Genomic DNA, 19,083 nt, shown 5'->3' on the forward strand with positions numbered 1-19,083 from the left:
ACGGGACATGAAGAATTCGCAATGTTACAAATGCGACAGGGAGCGCTAGCGAGCTTCCGGTAGTCGTCGCCGTGTGTTTGAGCGTCGTAGTGAAAAACTGTTCTGTACGGCGACCTTTTTATTTTTTTGTCGTGCGTTATTCCTTTACCGAGAGAACCGCACCGCGCCGATTCACCGTAATAAAGCATGGAGTGTCTTGTGGGAGTCGCCTTCAAGGATTTTGTGCTGCTAGCGGCCGACAGAACGACTGCTTTCAGCATCATAGTTCTCAAGCACGGTGAGTGTGCGCTTTTGCACAGACTCGTTTTGTCTGCCGCGTTATTGGTTTTTGTGTTTGGGGTGGACGCGGTACGCTTTCCGATAAATGTCAGATCGTTTACATAGGTTCGCGCTGACTTTTAAGTGGTACAGGGTTTCCCAAGCACCTTATAAAGCGCCGGGTGTTTCCGGAATGCTAGACGCAGTCACTCTGCAGCACTGGTATCGCTTGCATGCATGGATGTTAGCGTGGTAGTTTGTTCAACCTCGGTACTTTCAGTGTGCTGGTTCTGGCGCGTTTCTGGACTTTCGTGGCGTCGGCATTTTCCGAGAAATTTGTTCCGACGTGCGCGTAACCCGCCAGAAGCGCGATCTATCGACTACGGCGCGCACTCGGTTCCCGTCCCATGACGCTTGCGTTTTCGATTGGAAGATTGCACAACCATAGCAACCGCACTCCGGTTCTTTTGTAACGCCATGGTTGAGCCGCTCGAGACGACCGCAGATCGTTTCGCTGGCGCTGTTGTCGTTTTCGGCAGAGAGCCGCGATTGCTATGTGACGCTGCCATCAAAACGCAAGCTGGCTCGAAACTGTGCGGTTTGGAGTAATTTTTGTGATGTTGAAAGACTCGATCAAGGTAGCGTCGCGCGACGCGGTAGTTGAAATATACAAAAGAAACAACCGATGGGTTGCGCATTGCAGACCGTAGCGCCCTCCCGCGTCCGGCAGTGTTTCTACGGATGCAAACAAAGCCGCGCGTGCTGTTGCTGGGGCGCTTTCGCCACTGTTCTGTGAGCCATCCACCGCGGACGGCACAACATGGCGATGTGTTGACGGAGAGAGCGGGCCAGCGTCGTTGGTGTCGTCGAACCTTCGGCCGTGACGGAGGGAAAAGCCCGCTTGGCCGTGCCGTAGAGTTACACAAAGGAATCATCGCGCTCCCGGAGCCCGCGTGGGGGGTCGATGCGTGCCAGGTTGACCGAGTTTCGGCGTGCCATGAACTTCCCGAGCAAAGCCAAGGCGACGACGACAACAAAGCCTCCTCTGACGAGCGAACAAACCGTCGTCTCCACCACGAATGGCGATGTTGCGAGCGACGGTGACTACAATGCCGAGGTCGCCCTCATCGACAGGCGGCTGCCCCGAGAGCTGCTCCTCAAGATCTTCTCCTTTCTCGACGTCGTCTCGCTCTGCCGATGCGCCCAGGTCTCCAAAGCGTGGAACGTGTTGGCGCTGGACGGCAGCAATTGGCAGTCCATCGACCTGTTCGAGTTTCAGCGCGACATCGAGGGCCCCGTCGTGCAGAACATCGCGACCCGCTGCGGCGGCTTTCTCCGTCGCCTCGGACTTCGGGGATGCCAGAGTGTCGGCGACGCGGCGATGCAGGCCTTCGCTGCGCGCTGTCGAAACATCGAGGCTCTCTCGCTGAACGGTTGCCGACGCGTGACGGACGTCACGTGCGAAAGCGTCGGCGCTCACTGCTCGCGTCTCGTCGACCTGGACATTGGCTCGTGCGGCCAGCTGACGGACCGGTCGCTGAGGGCCATCGCGACCGGTTGCCGCAACCTGGAGCGCCTGGACGTCTCCTGGTCGCAGCAAGTGACGCCCGACGGTTTCATCCGCATCGCGCGCGGTTGCCCTCGGTTGCTGTCCCTCATAGCCAAGGGGTGCCCCGGACTGGACGACGTCGCGTGCCGTGCTCTAGCCGAGGGCTGCCCGCGCCTACGCGCCGTGGGCTTCAACGAGTGCGTCGCCGTGACGGACGCCGGAGTGGCGGCGATCGCGTCGCGCTGCGCGGACCTGGCGTACGTCGGTCTCTCCAACTGCGGCCAGATCTCGGACGCCTCGCTGCTGGCTCTGGCGCAGCACTGCCGCTCTCTGAGGACACTCGAGGTTGCCGGCTGCTCCCGGCTCACCGACGTGGGCTTCCAGGCGCTGGCGCGCAACTGTACCTCGCTCGAGCGCATGGACCTCGAGGAGTGCGTCCACATCACCGACCTCACCCTCGTTGCTCTGGCCGGGTTCTGCCCGCAGCTCGAAAAGCTCAGCCTGTCGCACTGCGAGCAGTTGACCGACGAAGGCATACGCCACCTCTCTATCGGCTTGGAGAAGCTCGCTCTTCTGGAGCTCGACAACTGCCCTCTGGTCTCGGAGGCCTCGCTCGAGTATCTGTCCCGCTGCCCGGCGCTGCGGCGCGTCGACCTCTACGACTGCCAACTGATCACGCGCGAGGCCGTGGGCAAGTTCAACGCGCGGATGCCCCAGCTCCGCATTCACACCTACTTTCCGCCGCTGCCGCCTCAGCCGCCCAGAAACGACGACGCTCACGGCGATGTCGATGGCGGTGCGGCGCAGGCGTTGCGAGGTCGCGTTGGGACGCAGCCGCGTCACTGCCGCTGTTGCGTGATTCTCTGAGACTTCTTCTCACACATTAATTGTTTTTGTGTCTTGTTCTTTTTTTTTGAAACTATTTGTTGTTGCCGTGTGGCGTGTCTCACACGATCCACATAGTTTTGAAACAAGGCAGTCGTGTTTCACATCCCCCTTGCTCGCACCACTACCTTATTTGTCACGTGTTTGTTGAGATGAGCGAGAGTTGAGCAATGAAACCTTTTTTTTCATAATCCATAAGTGTGCTTCCCTGCATTGCAAGTTCGCCCAACTAATGGCAGCATGTTTCACGGTTATAGTAGAAAGTCCCAATTGCACCTATTGGGACTTATGTGTTACATGCATCTACATAAAAAAGAGCCAAGTTTACATTTTCCATGCCATAGCTTAAGCAAACTGCATTTGCACATGCTGTTTGCAAAAGTGACTAGCAGCCATTAATTGGGCTAGCTGCATTGCAGAAAGGCTTGCCTTAAAAAAGGTCTTGAAAAGGACTGTCCAAACTGTGCCGTCAGCCAACGACAGAAATAAGAGGTTCCAGGACGTTGACCTTTTTTTTTTTTTTTTTTTGAGGTCTCATTGATTCATTGTGTAGGTAGGTCGCACAGTTTTCATATCACTAGTGTTATACTCCTAACTAAGGCACTCACCTCCCCTCTCTGTTGATGTAAAATGCACCCACGAATCGATGCTAGTTTGTGATGAAAGCAGTGGATTCTGGGTATACCTACTGCAGTGGTTTAATGTGAGGTTGAAATGCTATCAGCACTGGTGTAGAAGCTATAAAAAAACGGAGGAAAAAAGGCCACATCCCTGGCTTTAGTATGGTGTAGGTCAGAACTGGAAGCATTTGTGCATGTGTCACGATTTACAGTGATGGTGGCATTGCAGTTTTTGTTTTGTTCTACCTGTGTGGTCTGCTTGCCCCCCAGCTTAGTTGGATGCTGACTCACGGTCACTATAGGAAACCCACCATTAGTTAGCACTTGTATTGACCACAGGACAATGGTCGCTTGGTGCAACACGATTAACAAATAGTAGCCATGTACAGTCGTGCTCAATATGACCTGCAACACAGGAGCATGTGGCCTCACCACTTGAAGCCATGTACAGCCTTCGAACTCATGAGGCCACGCATTCCCATATTGCAAGTCATATTAAGTGTGCCTGTACACTGAGTCTTGCGTTTGAAACGTTAGTGGGTGCATGCAATTCAAATGTCACGTTGATTGCTGTATCCTCATGTATTTGGACTTTGTTGTTTGAACTGGAGGGGTAGTTGGGAGTTGTTAGTTTGCCTTGCCGCATTCGAGTCTTGAATTCAGAGCTTCTTCACAAATATACTTGTTATTGATATACTAGACTGCATGTACCTGTTTGGCTTTCCATCTTTTGAGTGCCCTGTCATCACTGTTGCTACGTCATAGAGTTCTTTTTCTGTTTTGTGGTAATATGTTGGTCGTGCACATGCTGTGATTTAATAGCTTGAAGCTTGCTTCTTTGAACGAAAGTGTTGATGTTTCCCCAGGTTTATATCTACTGCTTGCTTTTTTATTTGCAATGTTTTTCCCTGGTACCTGTAATAGTTGTTTAATTTTTTACTGTACTAGGTGCGCTGCTTTCATTGTTACGTAGGCGCAACTATAGTGATGACTAACTAGTATGTGTGTAGTGTGCTTCGTTGTCAGTGCTTAGACCAAAGCTTTTTTATAAGACTTGGTGGCATTCTGCTTATGTTCATGACTTTCGTTTATGAGTTATGCAAACCCATTGTTTAGCAAACATGTTGTTTAACCCCCCTAATAGCAAGACCATGATAGACTTGGAAAGTGTACTAACCGGCCTTTGCTAACCTCGTCAGTGTGTGGAGTGTCTCGTTGAATATGATACGTGACAGCAAGCATTTGTCGATGCGACTTTTTAACTGGCTGTTGTCATTTGTAGTGAGTGCTTGTAAGAAAATTTCAATAAGTGTCCTTAATACCCACTTGCACAGTGTAGAAGTCGATGCTGCATAAGCTATCATGTTTATATAGGTATACACAGCATCTCACCCTATTTTTTTTACTAATAGGTTTTTTTATGAAGTGACTTTGTTTCCCGTTTCTCTTTTACGCACATCATCACCGCCGCTGCGGGCCTCGCCTTACTTGTGCTTTACCGTGTGTGTAGCTTATCAGTTTGTCACTGCTGTGTTAGTGTAGGCACATCAAGGCCCTGTGGGGTCTCTCTGTGGACGCATTATTTGTCAACACATTTTAACGAAGTACGCCGTTATCATCGTGAACACCAGCAGTTTCTCTCAAAAGACGTCTCGGGCCCTTGTAAATGTTTGACAGTCATTCTGTCTGTTTTGTTGCCACGTCTTTGCATTGTCCATGTTTTTCAAAAATGAATTTTAAAATCTGGTTTTCCGGTTGTGGGTCACACAAATGTATGGGGCTGGTTTGAAAGCAGTTTCCTTTGTCCTATGTTGCTTTGGGCAGCCGTGCAGCGGCTTTGAGGTCGTGGACCTCAATAGACACGAGCTGTAAAAACTGGTGGATACAATTGTGCTTAAATGCGGGCAAAATTGTCAAGATATTTGTAGTGATTGCCGCCTCCACATGTATAATTGCTTTGCACGTTGATACTGCTTTTCGAGTTTAGCTTGGACTGTTTTTCCTGCTCTTCTTGAACAATGTGTTTCTAGTTCCAAACACTTCAGTGCTCCTTTGAAAATTGACCAGTTTTTAATCTCTGATCACATTTAGTTCATTTTTTCAACTTACCTTGGGTTACTTCCACCTGCATGCTTTAGGCTCTATACTGGAACTATGCGAGAGATGTCGGTCATAAAATGGTTCGATTTTAAAAACTCGGATGACTATGATGTTCGAAATGGTACTAAATGTTTAGTTGGATTATTTGCTATTGAGTTCAAGAGCTGAGAATTTTATGGTCTTTCGTTGTTCGAACGGGCTCTTGTCACTGCCTCTCTGACCACCGAGTCTCCCCACACTGGCCACTCTCTCGTTAGCTGCGCCACCCGGTCTAATCCTTTCATTTATTCCGCTCCCGGAACGTATATGCGGGGGGCCCCATCACCCAACCTTTTTCGTCATAAGGCAAGTGTGGGCCAGAGACCCCATGGTAGTTCGGGAGAAAACGAACGAAAAGATCTTTGGAGGGGGAGGAGGGGGGCTAAACGACTTCTAAAAATTGAAAGAATGAGCGCGCTTTTCTCTCCTGGCATTTCAAGTCTTTTCATTACAGTTCATCGTGACACCGGCTATTTGTTCATGTGACGTTAGGATGAAATAAGCTTCCAGTTGGTCAATATACAAGATAAACGTGTTCTTAATTGTCACCTACCCTGGTTTGCCATTGTTTCATGCCCATTTTGCCCTGTCTTGCATGACTGTTGTGTACAGTAAACTGATCTTTTTTTTTTGTTATTATGGACTGCGCAAGCTGAGATAGCAGCGTGTAGTGAAAAAGAGCAAACTTCTTATTAGCTCAACACCTCATGCTGACATTCCATGTGTTTTGGGAATAAATAAGTGGCAAGGAGGAGGTAGCAGGTGTAGGAAGAACAGTGAAGGCAAGAAAGAAACTACTGTCTTTGAACTTGACATGATTTATGAGCCCTTTAACAATGTATGGCTGAAAGCGTGACTATGCTCCTATCAGAACCCAGCCCAGTGTGAGAGTTATCAGGTATATGTCGGTTTCCATGAAACTCATTCGTTGTGGGTGTCTGTGCTGGCCCTTTGTTATACCCCAGAGCCATCAAGCATTGCATCAAGTTCTCTTGCTTCCAATCGTATCCTCTCTTTTTCTCTAACCCTTTTGGATTATTGATGACTAGAGGATTCAAAATTGAGAAAGTGATCGCCCGTTGTGATTGTTGTAGCGTGAATGTCACCTGTTTTCACCCCACAGCCTTGTGATGCCGAGGAAAAAAATGTAGTTTTTATTGGAGTGTTGGAGTGAGGTAACGGAAAGTGTAAGTGGATGAGAAGCGTTGAGTACAAAGTCATCCTGAACATGAGTAGTGCACACAAACTGCATTTGCACAACTTCTTCATGCTCTCGAAATTCATGAGGTGTATTGTTAATATGGTGGAAAACTTGAGTCATGTGCAATAACCATGTCATTCTTTGCCCAGGCATGCTCACATGCAATTTTAAACAGTGTCCACCATCATTGGCAGACCAGGCAATTGGCCAACCAGGAATAGCTGAAGTGCCAGATTTTTTTTTTTTTTGTTAACGAAACCTGCAGTGATTCATAAGAGATCGTAGTTTAACAACTGTGGCCTCCCAGTTTTCTTATGGTTGTGTTAGCATGAAACACAGCCCTTGTAGCGTCAGCCACTTACCTGTCCATTTATCGAGCTTGTGATTTCATTCTTTGCGTGGGGAAGATGATTGAGGAAGAGGCAATAACCTCGAAAGCTGTTGCAAGAGGATATGAAAAAGAAAAAATACGAGGGAATATCCGAGCTACTAAAGACGCTGTGTCATCATTCTAGGCGTGTGCGTTGTGGCCTCACGCCCGACCGCCTTATCTAGCGCCCGTGCTAGCGGTCATGTGCCTTCGTGGAGTGTTGCAAGGTCTTGTTTGCATTATTATAGGCGCTCGGGGTTACGAGTGAGAGCTGAGCTCCTGGAACGGAACCCAGTCGTAATTCACAGCTCCTTGAAGAAGAATACAGTACGGCTGAGTGCTGCTGACCATTGTTAGAAATGCCTGCACTCGTGCGGTAACGTCACTGTGCCTTGGTCATACTTATTTCCCGTTTCTGGACTCGGTCATTGCACCCTGAATAGGATTTGTTTTGGTGCAGCAGTTGTATATGCTCATACTTTGTACGTTCGTTGTTTTGTTTTGAGTTCATTGCCTTCGCAACTGCAGTAGCCCGAGAACACGCACGTAACGAGAGAATGCGAACAATAGTTTGTTCGCACCACTTCGTTGATCTTGCTTGTTTGTTTAATCTGTTGCGCTGGCAAATCTGTGCACAACTTAAGTTTCGAGCATATTCTTATGAAAAAAAATTATCGGTGAAAGAAATGAAGTGTTAAACAAGATAGGCTTCTTACTGGTGGTCTTTTTTCATTTTCCTGCCATGCATTTTTGTGTCCAATTGTTTCAACCAAAGTCCAAAGTTGGATAAGCTGCTGATAGTGTTATCTTTGGTGAGATAGTGATAACAAGGTGATGTTTTTGTGGGCAATACCACTCGTGTGGGGCTTTGCAGTGTCCCTTCACTGTTTGCGCTGGAGACAGTTTTCTCCTGTCTTTACGATGGCGTTTCTAGCTTTTTCATTACTCAGAACCGAAGAGATGGCTGGGAATTGGCACGCACATTCCGAACACAGCGTGCCTGGTGTCGGTGGCGTGCGCACCACGCTGCCTTCGATATCGTATTGCGTAACTTGATACGTCTCTCCACTTCACTTTCATATGGCTGTCTTCCTGCATTTGCTAAAGAGACCCTTTGCATGATCTTTGCTGTGGGCTCCAATGAATAAATTGAAAGGCTCGGTCCTTCTGCATTTGTTATACTTGAAGACTGGTTGAGTGCTCGTCAGCTTCTGCCTTTCAGAGGAAACACATTTTACACCTGCAATTGGAGAGGCCTTGCACAAGTGCCGTGCTAGTGAGGAAGGTCCATGCTTTGTTGAGCTGGGCTTGTTTTCCAAGTACAGTGCTCGTGGTCTGAAAGGCAACATCAAAATGTTTAGTATAATGTCTGGTATGTTTCATTTTTTGCGATAGTTGCGCCATGTGGCTACGAATCTGGCTGTTGAAGATAATGTTGATTCTGATGTTCAAGTCAAAATTTGGACAATTTGGCATGAACTGGAGATGGGTGTGAGTATGTTGTTTAGCCCTAAATTGTGGCGATTCAGTTCGCGAGTACTGTACAAGCTTTTAAGACCGCTCATATCACTTTTCAGGAGTAGAAAGCCTGTGCAGCATGCTTGGGCTGTCACTGACTATTTAGTTGCCTCCACAGCACTGTTCTTGTTTTGCTTGTGCCTTAGAAAAAAAAAAGTGATGTGTGTTGGACTGCTGTAGGTGTTGGTACATCGTCCCTGACAGCGCTGAGCTTTGCTGCAACACTGGGTGGCGGTGCACACCATGCTACAGCTGTAGTTAGTGCCTTCTGGGGGTAGAGCTCACTACAGGCAAGAGCTTAACAGTGCCTGTATTTCTTCTTTCTTCGTCAACGTGTGCTGTAGTTGGTGAATGTCTTTCTATTCCGCGCATCGTCGGTGTGTGCATATGTATGTTCGTGTTTGTACGATAACTACGTCCACTCGATTGGTGCTCAAAGTGGTTTGGTGGTGTGTGCTGTCAACAAGTTTAGTGCCCAAAGGTATTTATAGGCTGCTGTGGTGGTGTTACCCTAGGAAACGGTGTGATGCGTGTAGTGGAAACGACTTAGACAATGTTATTTCTATGGACATCTTCCCTCTTTCTCATTTTATAAATAAAACAATTGTGAATCGTTCTCTTTGTGTGCGCATTTGGTTCATATCGCAGATACAGCATGAAAACTGTCTACGGTGTCTGTCATGTTTTCTGTGAGCTGTTTGATAGCTCTGTCAATGATTCGAAAACAAATAACAGCTCTGTACAAACGTAGACTTGCAGGTGTAGAACCGCTACCGGTAGTTCAGAGTTTTGTTGAAGATATTTGCGGCAGGCCCAGCACAGTTTTTAATGTCTGACACTGCCCTGTAGAAGAGGTAGGGAACGATTCGCAAAGTTCCAGAGCCGCTGCTACACACGTGTAAGAGGATTGTTTCACATTCCTGAAAATACCCATCTACTAGGTTATTGCACTAAAAATTAATTTTTTTCTGCGCACTCATTGTTAATAGTGAGATACCTAAAACACTATTTGAAATAGTTCACATCAGTTTAAATGATCCTATTGGTTGCTTTTGTGGGTGGTAATGTTGCTCCCAGTGCTGGCATGTCCTTCCTGCCTTTCCTTCCTCTACCTCCTCCTTTTGTCCGTGACAGATAACTTTCTGTTGAGTTCGTGCCTGTGGGCCAACTGCGTGTTCAGATTTCGAAATGCAGTTTCACAACTAGTATAATTGAATAACTCTGGTGCTTATGGAGCACGATTCCAAATTTCATTCCCAGTGAAGAATCATCGGTGTGTATGTTTCCTCGTTGAGTCCCTTTTGATGCCTTTCCAAGTGAGACAGATGTTCGGCTAAACACAGAGTATTGAAAGGGTGAGGAAGGGCTTCACGGTGCGTCCAGATATAAAAAATATTACATAATATACAACCTTTGAACAACATCAATTATTATTGTAACGAGCCCATGGCCACTGGCTATGCATTCATTCCTAATAGCCTGATCCAGCCCAACCCCCCCTTTTTTTTGCAGCTCTTAAAAAGATAGTGCGAATTCTCCTCTTTGTATTTGCTTCGCAAGACAGTCTACAGCCGCCAAAGCATATCACACTCGCGACAGCGCTGACTCAGCGGCGGTGACTTGTGAGCCCAGCTGTCTGAAGGGGGCATAAAAGGAAAAAAAAAAAAAGAGTTGAGCAGCTAACAGGTGCGGATTGATAGCTGCAGTGGTTTTCTGGACGATGCGGGCTGGCACGCTGCTCTGAAACACACTTTGCTGAAACGTTTAAGATGCTTTTTTTCAAGTCTGGCTTCACTTCCTTTTTCCGGCAGGATGTGTAGATCGTTGGCTTATGGTTGATTAGTGGCAAGTGTGCAAGCTCAAGAAAAGAGAGAGAGGAAGAGACATGATTTGCATGCTCTTTGGTAGAGGGCAAAAAAAATGAACAAATCTGTGACATACCCAGAAACTTACAGTGAGCCCCGTTTTTTTTTTTATTTGCGCCATTCCGTGCGCACTTATAAAATGAAGAGAAGCGGAGTAATTACATTTAGAAAAGCTATATTGTGGGATTTTACCTTTCGAAACGGCAATGCCATTACACGGCATGGAGTAAGAATCGAGAAAAAAAATTGTGCCAAGATTAAACAATGTCTGTTATCGCCTAAATTGTTGGTAACCATATTAGGTGTTCACACACATTAAAGAGCCTGTTTGTTACAAACCCCTGTTCTCTGCATCACATTTGTTCCTCACAAATCCATTAGCTTCATTATTAATTTATTCAGAATACCTTACATGCCCAACAGGGCATTGTGTAAGGGGAGCATCAAAAGAATATATACATGTCTATGCACAATTTAGATACAAACAGCAACTCTTGGCCATATTTGGCCAAAGGCACCTCATCATCAGCAGCTTATCTTAATGGTGGCATCAAGGTAGTCTGGCAGTGAAGAGGTCATTGGCGGGACATTTTCATCCCATCTTAATTCTGCTAGACAGTCGACCCACATATTGCACTGTTGGGCCTTCCTTGGGAGTACGATGAATAATTAGTCATGTTGCATTTTTCGGCTTCGATAGTTCAGTGGGGCTTTCGAAGGCATGGGCTCCCACTCTCAAAACTGCCGTTTCTCGTTTTTGCAGATGAGGAAAAGATCCACAAGCTGAGCGACAAGTTGCTCATGGCCGTCTGTGGGGAGGCTGGTGACACAGTCCAGTTTGCAGAGTTCATTGCCAAGAACATCCAGCTATTCAAGATGCGCAATGGTAGCTAATTGGTTTTCCTAATTTCTTTTGTTGTTGATTTTCTGGGCTGTGTGTGTGCTGTACGTCTTTTCTTTTTGGCAGTGTACGCGAGCATTTAGCACTTCAGCGCACTGACTGCTCATGCTGCCCTCCCCGTTTCTTTCTTGGTATTTCGCTAGTTGGGATTTCATTTGGTTACTATTAATGAATGACAGTCTTCCTGAGCTGGCAGCAAGTACACTCAAACCTCGATATAACAAACCCAGATATAATAAAATATTGGTCATAACAAAGTAAATTAAGAATAGTCTTGCAATAGATATAGTGTTAAGAATATATCTTTATAATGAACCTATTTTCATGTAAGATGCGATTTTGTTATAATGAGGTTTCACTGTACATCATTGCAGTTTTTTCATAAGTCACCCAAGTGTTGACCTGAGGATGCGTTGTTTTTAATGCCGCTCCGGCTTTCTGAACATACAATTGCACCGATTAGGCTGATACTGTGTATGCATCGCTAAGCAAACAGTGTAGCAGACGGTGCTCATGTGTGAGTGTACTCTGTGCAGTTGTGCGTCATGTAGGAAATCCTGTTACTTCTCATCGAAATTGTGTGCTGCTATGCCCAGGGGTCAACGCTCGTGTGATGCCGTTAAAAAATTGCATTGGTGCACATAGGTTTTATGTAAGCAATTCGTGTGTCCGTCTCGGCATGACCTTAATGTCCGTTCTCTAATGCTCACGCCAACACACAATTTTCTCTTTGATCATATTATTTTTATTATTTTTATATCAAGTTCAGGGCGATGCCTCACCTTCTGCGTCATGATTTTTTTTTTTTCAGTGTTTGTTTCCCTGCCTAGTCCCGTTATTGTAGAATGGGGCTGCGCTATGCAAGAGCGAATTAAAGAAAAATGGGATAAAGTGGTAGAAAAGGAGGATGAGCCGAATAAAGAGAGGCAAAGAAAGAGAGAAGTACTTGAAAGGGGCCATGTAATTTTTGTATAAGAAACGTAGCTGATATGTGAATGTTATTGCTTTGATGTCGTTTATTTCTCTAAGTTAAGCACAGTAATTGGATTTCGAAAACTTTTAAAGGAGTCGTGAAACATTTTTGGAAAAATTTCAACTACCTGTGAATTCAGAATCCCGGCCATCCATTCAATTTTATACCTCGACTCGTCTCATCACCCATGATCATTTAACGGCTACAAAAGCACAATTTCGATTTCCCCGCTCACGTTCCCCTCAACTGCACAGCTAATATTACTTTAAGTCAGCTAATGAAAAATCTGTGGTTGACAGAACACGGTAACGCAGTGATGTTTGCTCAGCTATAGTTGATCAAGGTTCGTATAGTCCAGCAGCTTTGTAGAATCGTACAGTCTTGATTGCAGCACCGTAAATTTATCACGAGCGTAGTTTTGACTTAGATAAGTTGTGCTGCACTGTCTGACGATGCACTTTGTAGGCATAGTGATGCAACCAGTAAGAAAAACACTGTTACTTTGCGCCAAACGCACGAAAGCAACACGTTACGGAGCCCGGATGTATATGAAAGCAGAACCAAGCAAATCATTGGTTGTATTTACACAGTATATAGAACCAACGCCTCCTCTCGATGCCCAGAGGGGGAAATTTGCTGTGTTATTTCTTTCTTTTCTTGCTTCCTATAACTCTGTAATTCTGAAGCAGCAAAAAAATGCTAATGCTGTGTTTATTATTTTTCTCACCATGACATTCTCTTGCGGAATGTTATTGCCTATAGCGGCCGGTAGAGCTGTATTGTCGTTATGGAGCCTGAGAAAACAGTGATTTTAAACTGGCATCAATAATAACATTAGACTGGATATTCTGCACTGAAATATTTCGGAATCTGCATGTTAATGAATCGGGTAAGACTACAACCGGACAGCTTTATTTTCATTTCAGGACCCCTCTAAACAAATCTAACCGCTTTTCACTGCACTCTCTCAAGGCTATCGATATTAGTTTTTGTGTGCGGGTACCAAACCATGCATGCATATTCCAACTTAGTCTTAGTTGGAGCGGAGTAGTGTAGAGCTGGTATATTGTAAGAGCCTTTCCAATTGGTGTAATATCAATTGGTATAATATCATGAAAAAGAAAAGTAAAATAAACTGGACAGTGAAGTACCTACATTTGCCTCGGCACGTAGCAGTTCTAGCGCTGGCTTGCAGACAAATCACACCAAACATCAAGCATAATGCATACTATGTATGCAGTTTAGTTTCTGCTGCCATAGGTGATCGATCATATTGAGGAAACAGGAAAAAAAGTCTTCGTGCGTCATACAGAGTGGCACTGAGAGGGCAGATGGATTGCGTGGTAAGATGGGGCTCCAGTAAGACCAACTAGCTCGAACTTTGCTGCTTCATTTTGGTCTGCGTGCTTGGCGGAAAATTTTTGCGCCCTTTGATTTGTCAACGCAGTGCACAGCTCTGAGCACGAAGGAGCTTGGGCAAGATTGCTAGATTGCCTTCTGAAACCTAAGCATTCTAAACACTGCTTTAAAAACACTTACTAGCTAGTTTGTGCCGGTAATGTATTCTTTAAAAACAAAAAATTGTACCGGAAAAATTGGCTGCAATTGGAGAAAAGGTGGCTTTGTTCTCCTTATCTTGAATTCTGAATCACAATCAAGCCGCCAGCACGTCAGTGTTATGTGTTGAATTAAGAAGTAGTGCTACTTCTTTGTTTGGAAGCCGTGTTAGTGTGTTTAAAAAATGTTTAAAAACCTTGCAACATTAGCCTTACATCCTTTTATAACGAAGTATAATCTTTGCTAATGCGTGGTGCTTCTAATCAACAGCACATGATAATTTTGTGTGGCAATCGTGTAGTGGATTTAGAAGTTTAAGAAATGTCATCTGGGTAGTTCAGGGTTGTGAGAGCGATTTCAAGTGTACCTAGTTGGCATGCAAGCATTTTTAAATCAATCGGAATGTTTTACTTCGGGTAAATAAAACATCTGGCTGCAAAACCTTAAAGCGGCCGCATACTTGCCTGCTCTACAAGAGCCAGCAAATTTTATCAAAGTTCACTCTATTGTATGGTGTTGCAAAAGCGTTCAGGTGTTTTTATCTTAATTTACCTTGCATCGGCAGATAATTCGTATTGAAATTTGCTGAGCAGTTCGTGCCATATCATTATTTGTATTGCAAATCACCGAGGTCATTGGATCTGTCAGCTTTTGCATCTTTGTGTTTTTAACAAGACGTGACGGAGCCTGACGCACTTGTTTAGTCATCGCTATCTTATTCGAGGACAAAGCTAAAATGGAACTACGGTGGCGGCATCTACTGTAGCTGAGGTCTAGAGTGTTTTTACTACATGTCCTCTGTTTCTCTAAAGCCTCCCATTATACCAAGCCATTTCTTCAGCCGTAACATAAGAAAAACTTTCAACAGGCTGCTGCTAGACCATGCTTTTGCATTTGTTATTGCTTTGCTCATAGTATGCTTTTAACAAAGCCCCGTCACATCTTGAATGGTACATAGTCAGCCTGCTTTGTAGGTTGGGCATCTCGCAAAAGCAGATGAGGTTCTAGCTGTCGGGAAGAATGCAGCTGAAATATGTACCAGCACATTTCATAGTGGCTGAGGAAGTATTTGTAGACAATACTTATGGTGTGTCCACAAGTTCACACAATCTCGAGGAAGAGTCATGGTTTCTTTCTTTCTCTCCCCCCCCCCCCCCCCCCTTCACAAAACAACTCCTCTTGGTGAAAGACTCGTATAGCCTAATACAACATAAGTTATATAGCCTAATACAACATGAGATGCAGGCAACGGCCAAGTTGGCTGCTAAGTTTCATTGTGAGAATGGAAACTTGAGCTAGTTGGCATGTGTTTTTCTCTGGCTGATGCCTCCCCACACGCTCCCAGGCACAGGACAGCCGATGTTCTGTGCTTCATTAATTTTTCATCCTCATCCCATGTGTGCTGCATAAATCGGAGATGACTGGGTTCGTTCAATCTGCCCTATGCATTTTATCTCGCAGGCTACGAACTCTCACCGGCTGCTGCGGCCTGCTTCACTCGGCGGAACCTTGCAGACTACCTCAGGAGCAGGGTGAGCAGTGCATTTCGTTGAACCTTGGCAGAACCAAAACCAGAGCATCGCTAGTCTTCCAAGGCAGAAGACCAAGGGGGAAAGAATCAAATGTGAACCCTCTCTTTTGAACATATCTCTTAATGGTTGAAGCGTTATAGGCTTTGTCAGTCTCAACTCGAGATTTCAGCTGGGAGATGACGCTGCTATTATAGGTGTCACAGCAGTATAACAGTCTGGTTGGTTTCCTGGGAGTTAACCGACATGTACCAGCTCCTTTTCTGGTGAAGGGGAACTTTCACTCCGATCACGGCAGCAACGATAATGGCCTTCATTTTTCGTTGTCTTCACCAGGTCTCTTATCTAAACACATTTGGTAGATCTTACTGCATTACTGGAAATTCAGCTGAATTCTCGCTTCCTTCCCTATTATTGCCCTAACTAGCAGCCAGCTGTTGAGTTTGGTGTAGAGTATCTCCCATTTAGACCCAGAGCACCTGCAAAATTTATCGGCCTAAATCGGAGGGTTGCAGTGGCAATCATAAGATGTCATTGTGTTTAATGATTAATTTTATCTATATTTCTTTTCACAAAGGTCTGACTACATTTATAACCATAAATTGAGTTAGTTTTACACTTTTTTTCCAGAAAGTTTAATTTTGGTAACTCCCCTATTTGTCTTCTAGCTTCTCTCCATATAACCGAATGAATCTCATAAGGAATTAGGCCAAGTAAAGCATAGGGGATGTAAATTGATATAAAAGAAAGTGGCCAGAAAATTGCGTTCTTGGTCAGTGAGATGTGTACCCACCACCTTTGAATTACGCTCTTGACGTTCTACCTATTCATTGTAGCTCAGTTGGTAGAGCATCGGACGTGTAATTCAAAGGTTGTGCATTTGAATCCCACTGACAAAAAGGGTTGTTTTTTGTACATTCTCAATCATTTCAATTTAAGTCATTATTTATATACTACCGTTAAAAACAACCTTTAATGTCCTCGGTGCTTTCCTTGTCCTATTGGTCGAAGTTTCCGGAGCCCTCCATTACAGCGTCCCTCATAATCTTATCGTGGTTTTAGGATGTAAAACCCCAGACATCCTCATTATTATTAGGAGTAGTAGTATTAGTATCATTGTTAATGTATGAGGCATATTTTAGACATTGCAGTGAGCATATGAAATTTTCGCTCTCTCATCTCATTCTACTGTATTACATAAATTCACCTGCAAGTCGACGCTTGCATCCGCCTTGGTAGATCAGAGGCTAAGGTGCTCGGCTGCTGACCTAAAGTTCCCGGGTTCAATCCCTGATGCGACACTCATTTCGATGGAGGCGAAATGGTAAAGTCCCGTTTACTGTGCGATGTCAGTGATCATTAAAGAACAGTAGATTGTTAAAATTTTCAAAGCCCTCGACTGCAGCGTCTCTTGTATTGATATTGTGGTTTTGAAACATTAAACCCCCTATATTATTATTAAGTCGACGCTTGCGTCTTCATCGCCCTGGCGAAAACGTTCACGCAGACCCCGTACTCGGTCAACGTGCTCCTGGCCGGCCATGATGACGCTTCGGGCCCTGAGCTCTACTACATAGACTACCTGGCAACCATGGCAAAGGTGCCCTTCGCGGCACACGGCTACGGAGCTTTCTTTCTCATGTCGGTGCTCGACAGGTACTACAGGGAAGGTAGGTGGATGATTGCCTCTTGCGGTGACAAGTACCCGATGCCACAGCATTCGGGTAAACTAAAAGCGAGTGAACGCGAGCTGGTTTGGTTACAAATCAATAGTTAAAAACAGTATGAAGTAAACACAGCGAAACATTAAATGTATATTTGTGCATTTTTTAGTAAATCAAGCAGCGGGAAGTCGGCAGTAATAATGTGTGCATTTGGTCAGTTTTTATATGTTGCACTGCTTTTAACTATGAGCATATTGGTGGTAAATGGACAAAACAACTTGTGCAAGAATGTGCTGGTAACTGGTTATCTTTGTCATTGTTTTGTGTCCCCATATGTGGAGTATGTAAAAATTTACACTTGTTGGCATGCATATGCCGATCACAGTGCTTAGTTAAGTTTATTAGAGTAGTTGTTTGGGCTTGTTGGTTTGTCATGTCACAGGGGTGAAAGTGCGGAAGGTAAAGACAGAGAAGAGGCTTGATGCATGAGCATTAAAGTGCTCATTAATAAGTGCATGACTAAATCGGAGCATAATAGTTCATTCTTCTTAACCCTAAACTGGGAAAAATTGAATAAGTGAGAGGCCAACAATCAGCACAAAGATTGGTCACATTTGCTCATTTTTGTGATGTGACGAGAGAGAAGAATATCAATTTTATATCATCATTCTTGAATGATTGTGAGATAGCATCGAAGAACAGAGGGGAGATGCAGTGTAGTCTAGTGTACAGATCTCGTACTGAATTTTTTAGTTGTTACTGACCATATAAATGCTTTACCGTGAGTGTAGTGCATGGTTTAGATTAATGCATAAAAACCCATTCAAAAGCATCGAGGGTGTCGTTTATGCCGTGCAACAGCAGTCGATGTGCAAGCTGCTGCTTGCCACACCTGTTGTTATGAAACACTTCAAAGAGTTCATGCATTATGCTGAACCTTGCTATCGATTTTTTCGTGATTTGCTCTGTGAGCAAAACTAATCCTTTTTTTTTTTACGACATCGTGACTGCATTGGTGACATATGGTGCGTCGGATCGAGAACTCCAGGCTTCCAAACTTGTTGAACACTGAGACCACCCCCCCCCCCCCCCCCTTTTGTGAAGGATGATTCGACAAGATTTGGAAGGGGTGTCCTCGTTCGGTCATAAATCAAAACCCAAGATGGCAGTAGAAGAGCCGTTGAGAATTGAGAATGCACTCGCATGCTTCGGATGAAATGCTTTACTAATGATGGACACATTCACTGTTTTCATTCACCCTCGTCGGGCGAATGTAAACAGTAAATGAAACAGTCAAAATAGTGTGACGAGAGTGGGTGCATGCATATTTGAAGTCTCGCAAAGAAGGGAAGGGGGGCGCTTGCTCGCGATTTTATAGTAGCCAACTTCATTATGACTTTAAATAAATGTGCCACCACAACGTCAGAAGTGTTTGAAGCCTTTTGCAATAGTGTGCAGTGGCCAGAAGGGTTGCTGACATTTATTGCGCTTTGTTCTTGCAGACATGAGCGAGGAGGAAGCGATCAATGTGCTGAAGAAGTGCGTTAGTGAGGTCCAGAAGCGCTTTCTGGTCAACCTCCCTGCCTTCCGAGTGCAGGTTGTCGACAAGAATGGCATCAGGAACAAAGATGACATTTCCATCACTCCTAACCCTGCCTTAAGTTTTTGAGAACGCCTACTAGGTCTTTTTTTTTTGCATGTTCTCTCAACATTGAATAAAGTCTGCTGATGGCACTTACATCCTTGCGCCCTCGTTTCCTCTATTTTTCTGTGATAATAAGTATGCCCACACTCACCCGACTGTTGCAACACTGATGTGCAAACGTTACGTGCTAATACGATGTCACTTATGTGTTTTTTGTAGAGGCATAAAGGTGTTGAGTTGCAAGCGTAACTGGAATACCAATGTTTGCGACAGCATGAACGGTGTTAGTTGAACTGAATGGACGTTTCGCTGCGCATTGCTGTGTGCACACAGGATCTGTTAAAAAAAAGGCCACACGGTTTTTGTGCATTTGCCTAAAATGAGTCGATGGGAAACCAGTTTTCTTTTT

At 45.1% G+C, this 19,083-nt stretch overlaps 2 protein-coding genes across 2 annotated transcripts; both read left to right on the forward strand.

The window, feature by feature from the left end:
- Positions 1-46: 46 nt before the first annotated feature.
- Positions 47-18,767, forward strand: LOC119163749 (proteasome subunit beta type-2). The gene is made up of 5 exons (XM_037415815.2): positions 47-277; positions 11,169-11,291; positions 15,298-15,368; positions 16,873-17,035; positions 18,532-18,767. Exons 1-5 carry the CDS (start codon positions 187-189, stop codon positions 18,696-18,698), a joined length of 615 nt encoding a protein of 204 aa, XP_037271712.2. The 5' UTR covers positions 47-186; the 3' UTR covers positions 18,699-18,767.
- On the forward strand, positions 1,075-2,825 carry LOC119163748 (uncharacterized). The gene has a single exon (XM_037415814.2). The coding sequence runs from the start codon at positions 1,223-1,225 to the stop codon at positions 2,672-2,674; it is 1,452 nt and encodes a 483-aa protein (XP_037271711.2). The 5' UTR covers positions 1,075-1,222; the 3' UTR covers positions 2,675-2,825.
- Positions 18,768-19,083: the final 316 nt, after the last annotated feature.

The sequence above is a fragment of the Rhipicephalus microplus genome, chromosome 9 (assembly GCF_043290135.1).
Source record: "Rhipicephalus microplus isolate Deutch F79 chromosome 9, USDA_Rmic, whole genome shotgun sequence".
In the NCBI taxonomy this organism is placed as follows: domain Eukaryota; kingdom Metazoa; phylum Arthropoda; class Arachnida; order Ixodida; family Ixodidae; genus Rhipicephalus; species Rhipicephalus microplus.

Bases quoted from the DNA above. Each gene is read 5' to 3' on its own strand.
- LOC119163749 (XM_037415815.2), top strand. From the start codon at position 187: ATGGAGTGTCTTGTGGGAGTCGCCTTCAAGGATTTTGTGCTGCTAGCG. The intron at 278-11,168 runs GTGAGTGTGCGC...TCGTTTTTGCAG, and splicing joins CATCATAGTTCTCAAGCACG to ATGAGGAAAAGATCCACAAG. The intron at 11,292-15,297 runs GTAGCTAATTGG...TTTATCTCGCAG, and splicing joins GCTATTCAAGATGCGCAATG to GCTACGAACTCTCACCGGCT.
- LOC119163748 (XM_037415814.2), top strand. From the start codon at position 1,223: ATGCGTGCCAGGTTGACCGAGTTTCGGCGTGCCATGAACTTCCCGAGC.